Source organism: Electrophorus electricus, chromosome 15, assembly GCF_041902795.1.
Source record: "Electrophorus electricus isolate QZ-2024a chromosome 15, ASM4190279v1, whole genome shotgun sequence".
NCBI lineage: Eukaryota > Metazoa > Chordata > Actinopteri > Gymnotiformes > Gymnotidae > Electrophorus > Electrophorus electricus.
In genome coordinates this window covers 3136929-3155012 of record NC_137511.1, presented here as the reverse complement: position 1 = coordinate 3155012, position 18084 = coordinate 3136929, and the positions used below count along the sequence as shown (strand labels likewise).

At 39.8% G+C, this 18084-nt stretch overlaps 2 protein-coding genes across 6 annotated transcripts; both read left to right on the top strand.

Annotated features, from left to right (window-relative positions):
* Nucleotides 1–408: 408 nt before the first annotated feature.
* Nucleotides 409–3539, top strand: pvalb9 (parvalbumin 9). Its single transcript, XM_027013478.3, has 5 exons — nt 409–671; nt 982–1097; nt 1483–1615; nt 2105–2214; nt 3321–3539. The coding sequence occupies exons 2-5, from the start codon at nt 1037–1039 to the stop codon at nt 3344–3346; spliced, it is 330 nt and encodes a 109-aa protein (XP_026869279.1). The 5' UTR covers nt 409–671; nt 982–1036; the 3' UTR covers nt 3347–3539.
* A 4708-nt stretch (nt 3540–8247) lies between these two features.
* Nucleotides 8248–17990, top strand: ccz1 (CCZ1 vacuolar protein trafficking and biogenesis associated). 5 transcript variants are annotated; one of them, XM_081697925.1, is made up of 18 exons: nt 8256–8406; nt 8742–8827; nt 9114–9183; nt 9273–9369; nt 9805–9902; nt 10146–10239; nt 10481–10561; nt 10768–10815; nt 10913–10996; nt 11851–12026; nt 12631–12712; nt 12913–12974; nt 13885–13996; nt 15632–15665; nt 15797–15914; nt 16759–16917; nt 17035–17162; nt 17313–17990. In XM_081697925.1, the coding sequence occupies exons 3-18, from the start codon at nt 9176–9178 to the stop codon at nt 17366–17368; spliced, it is 1437 nt and encodes a 478-aa protein (XP_081554051.1). In that variant the 5' UTR covers nt 8256–8406; nt 8742–8827; nt 9114–9175; the 3' UTR covers nt 17369–17990. The 5 variants fall into 5 exon arrangements, with proteins under 5 accessions (XP_081554052.1, XP_026869309.2, XP_081554051.1 ...); XM_027013509.3 differs by having other exon boundaries at nt 8742–8877; XM_027013510.3 differs by having other exon boundaries at nt 8267–8406; nt 8800–8877.
* Nucleotides 17991–18084: the final 94 nt, after the last annotated feature.

Genomic DNA, 18084 nt, shown 5'->3' with positions numbered 1-18084 from the left:
GTATTGTTGTCAATGCTGAATGAACCTTTTCACATTTCATCCAGGAGTGGGAACTAACTCAGTAGCAATTATTTGAATATGTGAAATAAGTTATGAATAAGTTGTGTTATTTAGTTTGGACCTGACACCATAGAATTTCACAATTCAAATTATTGGTTAATTGGATTAATTTGGGGATTCATTAAAATGGTAGATTCAGGCCATGCTGTTGCCTTGTGATTACTGCCTTGCCTTGAGATTATTTGATGCATTGTACGAATGTTTTGAAAAAATGTGTGTGCGTGTTGTGTGTAGTGTGCATGTGCATGTTTGTATGTGTGTGTGTGTGTGTGCGCGTGTGTGTGTGTAGGACAGACAGTGAGTGAGAGAAGGATGTGTGCACAATAAAGAGAGTGAGAGTGAGATTACTTAGTAGTGCAGTATTCAGCGGTGTACCGGTATGAGTATATGTTTTTCCTCACAGTGCGGTGCACGAGCGGATATATACTATAAAAAGGTTAATTAGCTAGGTAAGAAATTCAAGTAGAACGTTGCAGCAAGAATTTGATCCACAGACAGGTAACCTTATCATCGTACATTGTCTGTGTCATCAGCCGATATATAAGTTCACATTGTGTCGACAGCCACCGCAGAGCCGTACACTTCCCGTGGACAACCGGAGAACTCCTTCGGTGAGTAGCACTCCAGTTTGTCCTCTGATCAGGAGAAGGAGTTTATCCTAAAATCTGCACTTAGAGCTGTGTGGAAGCCGCGCTGAAATGAGTGAATCCACCGTATTCTCAGGCTTCCTTCAAACCCGACTGATAGTAGCGGCTGTAGATCAATATTTTATGATGTTATCATAGCATCAGAAAGCCTATCATGGAAATATAAAACATGTTTGCAAGAGAAATTTAATTGCATACATAATGAGCAATAGATAACAATTTCATTAAATGTAAATGAACCTTCAGTTAAAGCTGCTTTTCTTGTTTCATTTAGGGCTGTTTGAGAGCTGTGGAAGTCATTGATCATACTGTTCCTTGACAAGATTAATATGTCACTCAGCGGTGTCCTCTGTGCTGATGCTATCCAGAATGCTGTCAAAGACTGTCAAGGTATGCAAGCACTCAGTAAAATGCAAGGGCATGTGATGGATCTGTGCAACAAGACACTTGTGCATTCTGTGGACGCCTACAGTGGGTGAAACTGCACTTAGTGGCACAATTAATTAATGCTGGACTTCAAAGAAAAGACGTGGTGAAAACTCCGGTTTGAGGAGAAGTCATTATGATCTCTCCAAGCCGTGTGTGTGTGTGTGTGTGTGTGTGTGTGTGTGTGTGTGTGTGTGTGTGTGTGTGTGTGAGAGAGAGAGAGAGAGAGAGAGAGAGAGATAGGGAGTGTGTGTGGGGGTATATGTCTATATGCCAGCTTGTGTGTGTGCACCTTCGTATGTGGTTTGTGGGTCTGAAGCATCATCTGTCTCTCTCATTCCTCCCACAGCTCCAGAATCTTTCTGTTGCAAGAAGTTTTTTCAGCTCTGTGGACTGAGCCAGAAAAGTCCCAAGGAAGTGAAGGATGTGTTCCGTATCTTAGATGACGACCACAGTGGGTTTATTGAAGAGGCAGAACTTAAGTATGTCACACCAAATTATTTTTGAAGCTTTAATGAGTTATGTAAGTAAGCCAAGAGTCCCAGTGAAACAACAGATGCATTATGCAAAAGCATCTACAAGCCTTTGATGTTGGGTCATGCATTATTACTTTTGTTCTCAGTGTATTTTTTATTACATCTCCTGATGTAGTCCTTCAATATGGCCTTTTTTTGCTGCCTAAGCAGTTTTTCTGCATTACGTCATCGTGTCAACAGACCTCGAGCCACAAGCGTGAGAAAGGACAATCAAAGCAGTCCTTCCGAGGGCAACGAGGGGTTCATTTCAGCTGATGGTTTTTGCAAACATGTAATGAAACAAAAAGGCTGGATGCATTACAAAAAAACCTGATAACTAATTTGTCAGATAGAATATGTCTAGAGCACGGCACAAAACTGAAATGATAAAAAAAAAGTGTGCTGTGTGCATATTATGGGTATGATGTCACTAATGTGTTTCCTTGTGTGATGCAGGTTTTTCTTGCAGCGATTTGTCCCGGGAGCACGGGTTCTGACAGAGAGGGAGACCAAGGCCTTCCTCTCAGCTGCAGATGATGACAATGATGGCAAAATTGGAATAGACGGTGAATGTTTATATCTGTGAATTTTTATAATGGTGCCTTGCACTGATTTTGTTATTTTTCTTCACTGTGCTAATGTTCCAGTTAGATATCTGAAATATTTAGGCTGTGCACACACCTGCTCTTGCTTAGCATCGGGTGGCCGAGGTGCAGTGCTATAGCTAACACTATCTGATTTCCCACTGAACCGGCCCATCACAGGATTAGTGTGCATTCACCATACGACTAAACACCATTATGCATTCACATGTACTGCAGCTCATTGGGCATTCTGAAAGATGTGTGTATGCTTACAAATCTTACCTATTAGGAAATTACATTTTTAAATAATATTTTTTTATAGGAAGCCAATTAGGACATTTGAAGTTATTTTTCTCATGTGTGCAAAAATGTCAAAATGACAAATACCATAAATTCTGTACTTCTTTTTGTTTTCTGTAAAGCCCAATAGAACAGCTATAAACTGAACAACTATGGTTTTAAAAATTTATTTTCATCATTTTATTGTGGGAGTAATTTTTAAAAGACATTGCAATCCTCTGCAGGCAAGGGGAAAATGTACTTTTGGTTAAATGTGCTTTCACACTTACCTCCTAAGCGTTCAGGCACTATTTGAGCAAATTAAAGCTGAATATATTTTAGGAAAGAACTTACAATATGCATTACATTAAAAGATGAAAATCAAATTAAATATAGATAATCTCAAATTTGTAGTCCAGTTATCAGTTAATTGAAACCTAGTTTGTTGCCTTTTTGTGCTTTTGAGATTCCAGGTCCCCAGTGGTAACGGTATCACATTCTGTTTGGTTGCTTGATACTACTTAATTAATAATAATCTTTTGTTGTTCACTGAAATATGGGACAAAGGGTTCTAACATTACATTTTTTGCCACCATTATTGCTCGGATAAATATATATCTTCAACCTTCTTAGGAGCAAGAGGTTTTTTTCCAAATCAAAACAAGCATCTTTTTTATTATCATTTAACAGCCTGTATCCTGTAAAATGGATTTGACATTTTGATGTACCGTTGTCCTTCCTGCAGTAATACGGGTCCAAACCCAAATCATTACTCATTCAGCTGTCATGGTTCTCTGTTGTTTCTACAGAATTCCAAACATTGGTCCTGTCCTAAGAGGGCTTCTGCATGCAGCCGTGTCCACTGGGGTTTCATCTACCCTGCTGCTGTTTCAATGGCTGGCATCTGCACGAGCTCACTTTTATTTACATGTCACATAAACTGAATTTTGATTGGTTGAATTTCCCAAGTGTTCACCCCTCTTGATCAAGAACAGTACTGATCATGGAACATAAATAAAGACATTAGAATTGCAGCCTTTGGTGCCTTGTCTTTTGAAGCCTTCACACTGCTATCCATACTAATGCATTAAGTAATCCCATTGCCCAGGCTTCAGTGCACATGCAGCATTCAGAATATTATGAATATATTATGAGTGTAAACAGAATTCACAAAAAGAATGTGCACTCAATATTTACTAGTATTACATAATAAAGTTGTCATCACTAAAGAAAACTTTATAGAAGGAGAAACATTTTAACACAACATTTATTATCAGTGGATTTGCAAAAAAGTTTTCCAAGTCTTAAGAAAAATTAACACAAACTTATTGTAGTTTGGTTTTCTTGTGACACAGACACTGTGTAAATTATTTGTAATTAATATATTATGTGAATTCACATTAATAAGTGTCCATTATATGATTATGACCCTTGAAGACACATTAATACAGTAAATGGTTGTTTTAAACAAAATAATTTCATGTGCACTGTAATATGATCATTTGCAATGTCAGGGCTCATAAAGCAATTCCATTTGTATCTATTTCTTGTAGCTGGGACAGAAGCCATGGATTTGCTTTAGCAATGTGTGGTATTTGTTCTGTGGTGATTTGATAGACTTAAAGTTAATTTCAAATTAAATTTCCAGCTTCCTGAGTTCTTGGAGTAATTTCTTGGAATAAATGTTGGTCACAATGACCAAAGATGGCAAATTATGGGGCTTTTATGAATTTACAAATTGAAGTGACATTTTGACAAAAGAGAAAGATTATATATGTGTTAAATCTCTGCTCTCTGTAGCAAAGCAGGCGAAATGTAGTCAGTGACATTTCAGTGAATACAGTAGTTGAGTGTTTGGCGTGGTCAGGTCCTTCAGAGAAAGGTTAACAAAAACATGGACGTACAAGAATAATATAAAAATATATATAATATTAACCTATTCATGTACATATTCCTGATTACCATGGGGCACATTTCTATCTGAGATAGAAATCAAAACTATTCATTAGCATGGCTAGCATGGCTCCTTGTTGTGTACATACTTACATTCTCTACAAGTGAGACTACAAGTGAGACAGACATTGTGGCATTGTTTTCTAACTGAAAGGTTTTTAAAGGTTATTCTTCAATGAAAATCTCACTATAATTCAGTGAGTTTGGCCCAGGAAACTGAATCCCAGTAAAGCCCTGCACACCAGCCCAACACACTAACTGCCTGATATCCACCCACATTCCCATTTAAAGCCACCACTACGAATATCAGAGAGTGGGACCACTCTAAGAGCATGTGTGCACTCTACACAGAGGGGGCCATGCTGTGAGATGATGAGTGGTCCCACTGCCGAGGACAGTCCCTGGGGACGTCTGAGGAATGCTCACCTACTCCCGATGAGATGTCGTTCCAGGTTATCTTTAGCATCCAAGCCGAACAGGAGGTCGAGTACCACTGGAAACTCTTTCAGTGTAGTTCTGCATGCATCCGGAAAATGAATATGTGAAAGCCAGACCTGGCGTTGAGCACGACTGAGGACTGTCATGACACACCTCAACTTGTAAGTGATGAAACTTGGCACGCAAAAGGATTAAATCCATTGTTTCTCTTATCATTGGTTTTGTCTTTGCATGCCGCAGTGAAGACTCTCCTGCTAACAGGAGGTGGAAGATTGCATTACTAATGCTGCTAATTTGGATGTCGCAATTCTAATCGCTGACAATATCATCTGTGCGCCTGCAGGCCTTACTTGGGCATCATACCTCAGGGCACACTGCCTCAAACCGGGATGCATCTGCCATATTCCCAATATTCCCTTATTCCCCACATGCTGATAATGTAGGATTGATGCACAGATCTGCAATTTTGAAGGCATAAGGAAACTACTCAATAAATGTATCACATTTAGGAATGAGAAAAAGGTGTGTCTCAAATACACCCTAGCACCAGTAGCTGGCTGTGCCGTCTCTAGGCCCAGCTGAGCCAAAGCTGCTCGGGTGGTGGCTGGCAAGAAGCTTGAGCTACCTACTGTGCTCTTGCAGATCTCTTCAGGGCCTGCGCAGAGCTGCGCCTCCTCCAGAAAGAAGCAGGAGGGTGGGCGAGAACCAGCAGGAGTGTTGAGTGGGAGAAGAATCAGAGGCTGCGGTGGAGAGCTCCTAATCATCCACGAGCTCTTCTGGGGAAAAGACATCCAACATGGGCTGGGTAACTATGGCATGTGCTGTGCTAACTGAAGCTGCAGCAGTAAGGCTTCCATGTGTGCTTCAGGAGTAGAGAGATCTTCTGCTCTTTCATGTAGCTCTAGATCTAGAATGTGCGTTCGTTTTTGGGTTTGTTTTTTTTTGGTGGGCAGGGGGCAGGTGGATACACTGGAGCACAGCTAGAGACTCCCCTTTTCGTAGTGTTTTTTGGTAGCCGGCATTCTCGACAGAGGAAACATAGCATCAGTTTCTACCACTGCAGCAGACGTCTATTCACAGATAGCCAGGGACATGACAGTGCAATGCATACATGGGTCTGCTAAGGCCTCGCAAAGGTGTTTTGCACCAAGGCAAGACAGGCATTCAATGTGTCCATTCTCAGTTCGTCGAGGTAATACAGGCTGGGGTGTCCACTGCAGTGAACACTTCTACACTGATTACAGTATAAATGTGCCAACTTATTTAAACCTTCACACAGAAGTATCTCTATGTAAGAGAATAAAAAATTCTCTAAAGGGATCATGTTTCTCATGTTTTGTTAGCCAGTTAGTTGGACTATGGCAGCTATTGCTCTGTGTATCTGATGGATAGGATACCACAGTGCTCAGAGGGTTAGCCTCTAAGTAATAACTTATCAATAAACATACTAGTAGAATGGAGTTTGATCTGGGGGACTGTGAAACCCTGGATATGCTCATGACTGGATATAGCCAACACAGGCAAGCACGTCGTGGAATATTCCAAATGCTACTGGTAAAAGTTAATAGGACTATTAGACTGCCAAACTCCAGTAGTTACATTTAGAAAATGTCACAGCTCTGGTGGACAAGAAGACTCAGCATAATGCTCAGTTTGATCTGCTCAGCACACTTGATCCAAACACGAGAAGGAAAGGTACAAAGTCCTTTTATGAAACTGGTCACATCTCACATGACTACGCGCCAGGGAATGATTCCATAAACTAAGTCACCCTCTGGCAGTCAGGGGGCATGAAACAGAACTTGCTCTCCATCAATCGGAAGCACCACCTCCCCGGTTATCTCACTACTTTATGTACAGCACATAGCATCTCTAAGACAAGCGATGAAACGTATGCCTGACTAATGAAAAGCCTACAGATACGTTTGTTTTGTCAACTGTTTTTGCTTTTGTAGTGCATTTTGAGGGCTTCTGAGCTAAATCTTGGAATAGAAATACTCATTTAAGGGGCGGGGCGGGGCGGGGCGGGGCGGGGGGGGGGTTGCAAAAGGGGCACGTGTGGTTACTACATTCAGAAGTTTTATACATTTATTAGTTATTTAATTCTTTTCCTCAAAACATCTTTCTGAATGGTGTGATCTTCAATCTAGCGAATTAAATATTTCATAGGAGTGCTAAGACAAATAAAAGAGTTAAAATTTAATGCAAACTAAGAGGACACAAAAGGCCAGGACAGTGAGTGCAGGTGTAAGTTACAGTGAGGAGCATCTCTGTTCAAATCCACCTCACTCAGGTTACTGTGGGGAGAAACGGTACTGAACATGCAAGCTCAGCACCAGATGGAATGCATCCTGTGATGCTCACAGTGGTGTAAAGTACCGTAAGATAAATGTTTCCCTAGTTACTACATTTTTCATTCTATTATTTGTACTTTAAAAATGTTTCGTTTAGCAACAATTTTATGAGTAATTTTGTTGGACAATATTCTACTTTTTCTACTCTACTTTCTCTTCGCTTACTGCAAAAAGTGGACTCATACGAGTCACTTTTGAGTTGCTTTAAATTACTAAATTACTAATTGCTTTAAGTTACTAATTACCTCAAGAGGCACATAAATGATATGTCATGCAAATGATCTTCCTTAAAACATTTAACTCTGCTTCTTATAAGCAAGGACTATACTGCACAACATTTGATGTGTCTCTAGTTGTGCATGCATGGTGCTTAAAGTAATTCTATGTGCTAGCAATTTTTATTGGCCCCAATTACAGTTGTGAGGGGAAAAAATGGAAACATCAATTATCTGGATTGTTGCATGAATGGTGGATAAAAAGTAATATGATCTTCCTCTAAGTCAAAAATAATTTTAAAAAGAGAGTCTTAATAAGCACATGGTGGTCTTTTTTGGTAAGAAAGGTTTTCAAGAATTTGAAGTAGACTTTTGAAGTAGGCTGAGGCTACTACATTTACTTTTATGGCATTTAAACTGACGCTTTTATCCAACGCAACTTACAATTTTGACTAAATACAACTTGAGCAACTGAGGGTTAAGGGCTTTGCTCAGGGGCCCAACTTGGCAACCTTCTAATTACTAGTCACTGTAACCACTTAACTTCTACTGCCCTACTACTACTGCTGCTGCTACTACTTGAATTGTAGATCAGCCCTACTTATTTGGCCACTCAAAACCTGTTTCCTCAATGTGGGAAGGCCACGCATGCCTAAATGATCAGAACTACAGCTCCAAAATTCGTGTTAGGCATGACATGCATACACCTTCTAACAATTTACCGTGTAAAGATGATGTGGAACATTGTTGACTCTGCATTTGATTTACCCGAACAGTTTCAACGGCTACACACAGTTTTCCGTCAGAAGCAGGAAGTATGTTAGCTAAATCACATCCATTGATCACGGGTCTCTCAGGTTTGCTGTTTTTCTGAGCGATAGTAAACCTCGATGTTTCTCTTCTAGCCATGCTGTAAGAGTTTCGCACGTTTTATGGTAAGCATAAACTTTGTGTTGTCGACTTGAAACACTATCGTAGTGTTCATGTCTTGTGGCTAGCTAACGTTAGCTGGCGAAACAGTAAGCAACATATAGCTACTCGGCTAATTCGATTAACTTCATTTAGTTACTGGTAGTATTCGTTTATTTATTTTTATTTATTTTATTTTTACTTACGCCTGTAAGTTTGTATTGTGTTAAGCCGATTGTGTTAATTATATTATTGTTAATTGGTTAGAACATCATAACTACTGACTCATCTTAAACTAGTGTAACTTGTAAACAGTGTAACTTGTCAACACATCCTGCTGGCTTGTGTAATGTGATCCTAGTGTCACAAGTGGCGCAGAAACTGAATGCAAGTTCCACCACCTCTACCTCTGACTACAGGCACGGCGAGGAGGGAATTGTTTGATAGGTTAGGGTTACTTCGCTCTTTCCTGGAGAACTGCATTAGCGATGCTGCAGGTTGTTATCCACCTCCAGGGTTGCTTGTTTTGAAATTTGTGACTACCGAACACATTGTCTATATAAAAATGTTTGTGTGTGTGCACATACATATTGTTCTGCCACTTGATGTATCTAACCACAGTTCGTAAATATATAAACAAGCAAGTAAATAAACACTTGGTGAGTCACATCTGGGCTACATACAGTCTTAAAATGTGCCACTGTTTTAAAAATACCCCTATGTCGTTTTGCAGATCCAAGGCATGCCCATTAGGTTGTTTGAAAAAAGAGTGAGCTTCAGACCCACACCGTTTGAATGATCAGGTATTCACACAGTGACAAAGTTTTAAGTTTGTGTTCTCTAGTCAGTTAATTCAACTTAATGTCCCTAACATTGCCCTGTTCTGTTCAAGTCCAAGAATGGCTTCCGGAATGCAAGAGAAACAGTATACTCCATCTCTGCTTAGTTTTTTCATCTATAACCCTAAGTTTGGACCACGTGAGGGGGAGGTATTGGCTTTTTCTTCTTTTATTTGTTTAGACCAAACAGCAGGAATCACCTCATCACTTCTTCACATAATAACTCTGAGACACATACGCATATATTGTATGCCTGTATTCAAGGATGGACTAGAACTAGATGGTGACCTTTAGCTTTGTGAGCAGACTTGCTGCGGTTGTAGTGGCTAAAATGTCATAGAATTCTGATTTATACTTTTATCTATAAGCTTAACAGTTGAAGATGGCATGTAATTAAGACATGTTTGACAAAAAGTACTTTTTGATTACTTTAACTGATACTGGGACTGCATTTATGAATTTTACATATAAATTGTACACATGAATCACAATTTTAAAGACCTGTATTGTAATATTGATCAGTGTGGATATTAGATTGGAAAGTAGCTCAATCCTTGTGAAGTCTGATGTGTCTGTGTCCGTTAGGAGGAAAAAAAGATCTTATTTTACCATCCTAGTGAAGTGGAGAAGAATGAAAAGATTCGCAATGTTGGACTCTGTGAGGCCATTGTTCAGTTTACAAGGTGAACTGTCTGTGTACTAAACTTATGGATATATAAAACAGATTGATCTTTTGCAAATATAATTTGCGAGTTCAGTATTATCACTTAGTGTCAGAATAAGCATCTAAATAAAGAATTCCTCTATGAGATTCTGGTGCTCATTAGCTCAAGTTATGGTAATGATCACCAGTTCATGATATGTAAGCAGATTTGTTTAGAATTTGCTAATCGTAGTTCATTACATTGGTCTTTTGATATATCTAGGACCTTCTGTCCCAGAAAGCCAGCCAAGTCTCTTCACACTCAGAAAAACAGGCAGTTCTTCCTTGAGCCAGAGGAGAATTTCTGGATGGTTATGGTACATGAGCAAAAGCATTTTTATTGTGTGTGTGTGTGTGTGTGTTTACATCATTAGAGAATAATGTTTAATGTGCCGTAAAACATTTAAGCCTGGATTCGATTATCTTTGCATTCAGAAGTTCATTTGTTATATTTTTTCCATTGGGTCTCTTTCTTTGTATGCAGTCTTTGCATGATAACACTGGAAAAATATCAAACTAAAGTGTTCTCTATTAATCCTCCAATATTTTTCGTTTAAGGTTGTACGAAATCCTATGATCGAAAAACCCAACAAGGATGGCAAACCACCAACTGTAGAATACCAAGAAGAGGAGCTTCTAGTTTGTATTTTATAGTGAAATTGTATTGGTTGTGTTGTACCCCTGCCTGGAATGCAATTACTTTAATAACCTATGAGTTAATTAACCTATGAGTTAACCTCAGAGCAGGTCCTTCTCCAGGTCTGCATGTAATGTCTTGGTCCCAGGACTGAATGTGACATGGCAGGTTTTGTTTTGTTTGGTTTTTCCCCCCTTCTGTGTTCTAGGACTCTGTTTATGGAGCAGTTTTACAGCAGTGTTACAGCATGTATAAGGTAAACTGGGTTTTCTAGTAGCCTGTTTACAAACCCCCTCGTTTCCTTGAGTGTGTTTGGTCGCTCACAGCTCTGCTGTCCCTGTCCATATCTACAGATCTTCAACAGCACTTTCAACAGGGCAGTCGAGACTGGTGGTGTGGAGCTGCTCATTCAAAAGCTTGAAAAGTTCTTCTACAGGGTAAGATCAACTATTAATTAAGAACATTTATCCTCACCAGGAGCAATTGTGCTGGTGCTATGTTTAGATTAAGTAGTGGTATGTTTGTAAACCTTATTGTACATGGTATATAACTTTAACTTTTGTTTTTATGGTAAGTTAAAAGAATAATGTGATGTAATTGGTGTTAGACACTACAGTAAGAAAAGTTTGGGCTATTGTCCTTCTGACGAAGTATATGATTATTCTTCCAGCCAACCATGGCTTTAATTTGTCTCCTCCCTCATGGGCCAAAATGTAATTTGTGCAGAACAATACACTGGTCATATCAATCAACTGGGTTCAGATTTCCCTGCCAAAGGAATCACGCTTACCCACCTGTCTGAATAATTGAGCTCCAGTCAGGCGAAACCCTCTTTGACACCTCCCCCAAAACCTGAGCCCTGGGCCTGGTGTTCTCAGTGAAAGTGTGTTCCTGAGGTGCAATGTTGGTGGTCGGAGTGCAAAGTCACACCAGCCAAGTTGTTCAGTGCACCCCATTGTCATGTTACATGACATCAGGCTCACCACGGAAGGCTCAGGTTAGCATCATAAACAGGCGTGTCTAGTTCTCTCTTCAAAACGAAAATGATACATTCGGTTATATGGCCTTTTAATAAGAAACCAAGTAGTGCAGCTGCCACTGCTATAAATTTTGTAGTATCTTTGAGAGACACCATATCAGTAGGTTTACTGTGTTGGAGTCTAGTGAGGATTATGACACAGTTATTAATGTTCTTTGTATAATTCCATTCACTACTTGGGTCTGCGACAGTGACGCTAATACATTAATACATTGGAGTGCATGTGGGCTGTGTGTTTTCTGCTTCCTTCAGTACCTGCAGACAATTCACCTGCAGTCCTGTGACCTGCTGGATGTGTTTGGGGGAATCAGCTTCTTGCCCCTGGACAAGATGACCTACCTGAAGATCCAGTCTTTCGTCAACAAAGTGGAGGAGAATTTGAGTTTAGTCAAATACACAGCCTTCCTCTACAATGACCAGCTTATTTGGTATGGGCTTAATACTGATTGGCATGTACCTAAATGCATTATTGCTTAAAACAGAAAATGCAAAAAAAACCAAAAACCAAAATAAAGCTAAAGCGTTAAGTCTTCAATTGTTTCGTATTTCAGTTTGAACTGAATAAGGTTTAAAAATGAGAAGTGTGCAGAACAGGCAAGGAGAGCCAGAAAAATAACCTTATACGCATGCATTCTGTGAGCAACCGACAGAGCCCTTCTGGAAGTCTCTCTGGATAAGAGCGTAGATGTATCCAGGCCCTTCCCTAAATGTTTGCTAGTCTGACCAGTGCTGAGGTGTGGAGGCTGATCAAGCCCTCATACCAACCTCGTCCTCACTGTTGTGTAGTACACAGCGTGTAGAAAACTTGGGCATAAAAAACGTACTGTCAGGGCTTTTCTGTGTGATAATTATTAGTGACTATTCCAGGAGTTCTCAGAGGTTGATCAATGGTCCGTTTTGTTTTAAAGAAATAAATCAAATAAAAGCTCAAGATTCGTTTGCTCACTTGTTGTACTGCAGCAAGTCTGTGTAGCTCGTTCTAATCCTTTCAAAATGAGCATGTTGACATATAGATGTTTTGTTGTTTTTCAGGAGTGGGCTAGAGCAGGATGACATGCGCATCCTTTACAAATACCTGACAACATCCCTGTTCCCTCGACACTCCGAACCGGAGGTGCCAACGTTTCCTAAACTGCTTGCTTTCACTACAACATTGCATTATGTAATGCTGACAATGCTGACATTGCAGTGGAATTTGTGCTGAAGTCTTCCATTTTCCAGAGCATAAGTTAATGTGTGTGTGTCTCTGACTCTGTGTTTGTGTGTGTGTGTGTGGGGGGGGGGGGGGGGGTGTGTGTGGGTGGTCTATGGCAGCTTGCAGGCAGGGACTCTCCTCTAAGGCCGGAGGTGATGGGGAATCTGTTGCACTATGGAAGGTAAGTGAAGCGCAGCCTCCTCAGAACTCGGGCTAACCCCACGTTGGCCCTGTGCCTGCTGGGATGGAGGCATCATGGGTGCTTGGCTCCATCGCCCAACTCGAGCAGGCTGCCAGTGATCAGGTAGCACAAGAGTAATTGAAGTGCTTCTGACAGCAGGCGAGAAACGTGAATCCCCGCACAGTGCCAGGTCCCATTCCATCCTTTAACAAAGAAAGGATTATAGATGGGTGCGTGCGCCGGCCCAGTGCGTGACTGGCAGTGGCTTGGCACGTCACTGTGAACATATCGTGTGGGGCGTGCACAGTGTTGGCTCACATTATCCATCTGATTAAGACACAGCAAGTTGGCTGATCACAGCCTTGGTGTTAAACACTAAAGCAGAAGCACAACATCTAGGTGACCCTGATGTTTACCTGAGCTGACCACAAAGCGTCAGGCATGACTGATGACACAGAGGAATGAGAAGCTAACAGAGAGCAGAGCTGACCTGTAGGAACCACTCACAGGGCAATGTAGCACGAGGGGTGTTTTGTGTGATGTGCGGGAATTCCTATTTACACACACACACACACACACACACACACACGATCAGCGGATAGAACATTTTCTCTACGTAACCATGTCTGATCATGATGTACTTACAAGTTAATAGAGTTGTGTGTCAGTAGTTTTGTATTGTACCAGTGTTGGAGAGGTGAAATAAGATTATTTCATTTTTGCTATTACATGTGTAAGTAGGAACAAAGTCTGTGTTCTGTTAAATTATTTTTTTGGCAGTGTAATTGCTTTTTCTTGAATAATATTTTTGTACAGTACAGCTAACGTGGGTTTTGTTTTACTCTCTATTTTCTGTTTATTACATGCTTTCATGTTTTGCATAATTTGTCACTTTTTTGTTTGAAACTAGATTTTTAACTGGACCTGCCACCCTAAAAGATCCAGATGCAAAATTCAGATTTCCCAAAATATTTGTTAACACAGAGGACAGATCCGAGGAGCTCCACTTGATAGTTTACAAGGTAAGCGCATAAGAAATATTCTACATTGTTAGGATTTAAATTGGAGATGGCACGATACCACATTTTCTCTACTCGTCCGATAGCAAAATGTTTCGTTTGAAATTTGTCCGGTATTGATACTAAACAGATATGTTTCCATTAAAAACCACTGGAGCTGTGATTCAATTGTTGTTTTTTGGGGGGGTTTTTTGCATTTGGGAATTTTTTTGTAAGAGCTGTATTATATATGCTATATTTTTACAGATATCATGCATGAATATAAAACAAATAGAAATCACATTTTAAGCCACAGACAAAGTTTGTTTACAAGTCTAAAGCATTTAATTTGATCCTTTCATTGCCATAGTGTCTATCTTGATGATCTTATATTTATCGCCTTGGTGATCTCACACACACACACACACACACACACACACACACACACACACACACTGTCTCTCTCCATGGACAGAGTTAGTTGATGTGAGCTTTTTGCGCAGCTTCCTATTCAAATTTTCCAGTCCCCCATAAATCTGAGCAGCTTTTCCACTTTTTCCATGTGGTTAGAATATTCTCGAGCTGTAGAGTAAACGATCTTCATGGGGCGAGTGGGCAGTGCTTTACCTGTTTGGTCGGTTGTTCTTTCTCCTCTGTTCTCCTGTCCAGCTCCGTTTCCATCTTCTCTCCCTGACCCTTTACTGAAGGTCCTTTACTCCTTTACTTCATGGCCAAACTGTAAACACCAACTTCTTCAAAAAAACTAAAGAACGGATTAGTAATAAATCACTGTTGGTTGTTGTGTGCTCGTAAGAGGTAATGGGGCAATTTTCCTCGTGTTTTGGATGCTGCTTTTTGGGATTTTGCCTTGACTGTTGTCTGGTTTTCTGCTCCTGGTTCTGGTTGGGTTTGGCTTTTTTCCTTCTGTCGGTGTCCCCGGGTTTGTCTGTCATCCTATATGAGTTTTGATCCTTGTTTCTGTTTTGACAGTATGTTTGGTTTGCCCTGTATGCAGTAAAACACTTGCGACTGATTTTATCCACAAGCATCTGGCTGGTTCAGCCCTGTTACACTTGTTTACTCACTAGAAGCATAACTGTATGATGGCAATCAGTCACCACGTGCATTGTTGTTTGTGTTTGAACATCAGTTTGAATCATTAAAGAGAAGAAAACAACAGCTTTGCATAAACTGTGATCAAATTAACCCAGCTGACCTGCTCAATTAACCCAGCTGACCTGCTCAAACTAACCTGGCCGTTATCACATGCCCTGCGGTGAGCTGCCGCAAAGCATTGCTTTGCTATTTTCAGACTGGATTTGTGACTGTATCGGATCAGTGTCCTTAAAAAACTCTTCCAACATCAACCCATTTCTGATATGTGGCATTGAATTGGTGCCATCTTCAATTTGAAAATGCTGTGTCCTTTTAAGGGCAAAGTCACATCAAATTGACAAGTGTGCTTACAGTCTGCTACAATAAAAAACAGCAGGAAATTACATATAGATATTACATATAGATAGCTATAATATATACACATATTACGTATGTATTTACGGTACATGAGATTCCATAATGAAATTGTATCAAATTAAATGTGATTCTGTAAAAGATGCTGCTTGTTTATTTACATTATCTCTTTTATTATCTCTCTTGTAGGCAATGAGCGCAGCTGTGTGCTTCATGATCAATGGTGAGCGCTCCTGTGCAGTCTGTGTGTACCCTTTCTGTGTGTGTCACAGTATGTCAGTATGCCTCAACTAAGAGTGGCTCATTTCAAGAGCCATCTTAACCCCTCCTGTTTGGTTCTGCTCTCATCCCCAGCATCGGTGGAGCTGACCCGGGAGTTCTGTGAGCAGATGGATGCTCTGGTCGGGCCCCAGCTCACACTGCTGGCTTCGGATATTTGTGAACAGTACAACATAAACCGGAGGATATCAGGGTCAGTACCGGTCTGCAGCTTCTGTACGTTTAACGTACCGCTACGTTAGTAAAGTTAGTGCTGACACGGAACTGTAATTTTGTGTGAATGAGAACATTCTCACAAATGGGAACTGTGAGAATTCAATTTGAATTCTGACTGATATCGAAGGGAATTGGAATAATTTTTGAAGGCTTTTCGGGAATTGATGTCAGTGGTTTTTTTTGTGTAGAATTATACTTTTGAAGATAGCAAAGACAAAGTTGCAGCATTGAAGTCTTTATGCCTTATGACACACCCTAATGGATTTAATCCCCAAATATAGCTTGCAGAACTAGGGATTCTTTTGCTTTTCTTTTCTTGAATTAATCTAAACTGTCTGAAGAATATAGGACTTTCCATAACTAGAATCACCAGAGCAACTAGAACCACCTTATCCAAGAATATCATTCACTTACTTTATGTAGTCCTATGGCATGACCTCTCTTTCACACCCTAATTACTGCATCTCATTCTTGATGCATATTTAAGCACGTTTTCCACACATTTTACAGTATTGTGTCGTATGTCAGAATCATGTGCATTTACAGGACACCTCTTAGTGTCAGCTTTGTGCGTTGAAGCCACATTCTGCTTCTAGTGCTAATAAACTGCTACACATTCACATTCAGGTCTATTTGTGTAAAACACTAGTCAGGTGATTGATTGAGAAGGAGACTTGGCGCCTTTTCTGGGGCTTGGGAATCATTTTATACATGGCTGCCATTACAAACTCAGGTCAGGGTGAACCTGTTTGGGACTGGTATTTGTACCTGTTTGAATATGTGGTAAGGAAAAGCTTTGCATTTTGCATTTGCTTACCTAGGCCAGAGAAGGAGCCCCAGTTTAAGTTCATCTACTTCAACCACATGAACCTAGCGGAAAAGAGCACCATCCACATGCGCAAGACAGCCGGTGCCTCTCTCTCCTCGGTCCACCCTGACCTCATGAAGATCCTTGGAGACATTAACTGTGATTTTGCACGGTACGCACGGTCACAGCTGGGCAAACGTTTAGATGAACAGTTATAAGAATTTTGTAAAGTATCAGGTATCTCCAGGTCTTGGAGGTTAAACTGGTTTTGTCTCCTCTTTCCTCTCAGGGTTGATGAAGATGAAGAGATCATTGTAAAAGCAATGACGGACTACTGGGTTGTGGGAAAGAAGTCAGATCAGAGGGAGCTGTATGTTATTCTGAACCAGAAGAATGCTAATTTGATTGAAGTGAATGGTATGTTACTGCACTGACAAATTATGATTGGATTGTTTTTTTAACCTAGTAACATATGTTTGAGCTGCACATGAAACACATGGACTGTTAGTCTGATGTTTTCATACCAGGGTAAACAAACTTACTACCTTTTCTCTTTTTGCATTACAGATGAGGTGAAAAGACTATGTTCGACACAGTTCAATAACATTTTCTTCTTGGACTGAGGACCATAAGAGAAGGGAGGGATGTGATTACACTAAAACCTGTCAGCTGTTCATGTTTTAATGACAGCATCAGTGTAATGCAATAATTGCATTGTTAAAAAAATAATTTTCATATTATGCAATTTTTTTAAAGATTTTTATTTAATCTATACAAGGTGACTGTTCCTGTAATTAACTGTAAACTGAAAATTTTACTGATTTTTATATACATTTTATATATACATTGTGTGTGTGTGTGTATGTATATATGTGTTTATATTATATATATATATATATATATATATATATATATATATATATATATATATACACACACATATATATATACACACACATATATATATATATATATATATATACACACACATATGTGTGTGTGTGTGTGTATATAAAATGTGTGTGTGTGTATGTATATATATATATATATATATATATATATATATGTGTGTGTGTGTGTGTGTGTGTGATGTGTATATAAAATGTGTATATTATTGACAGTCAGCTCTTGTTCTTGTCATTGCCCTTCTTTCTGTTCTGATTTCTTTTAAGTCAAAAATTAAACTGACATGCATTAATTGAGAAACTAAAAACGATAAACTATTGTTGGTTTATAAAAGCCTAATTGTCTGGTGTGTTGACTTCAAGAAAAATCCCAAGAATCAAGAATGGAGAAATCGACTCATGGAGTGGTACCCGCTATTGATAGAATTGACACT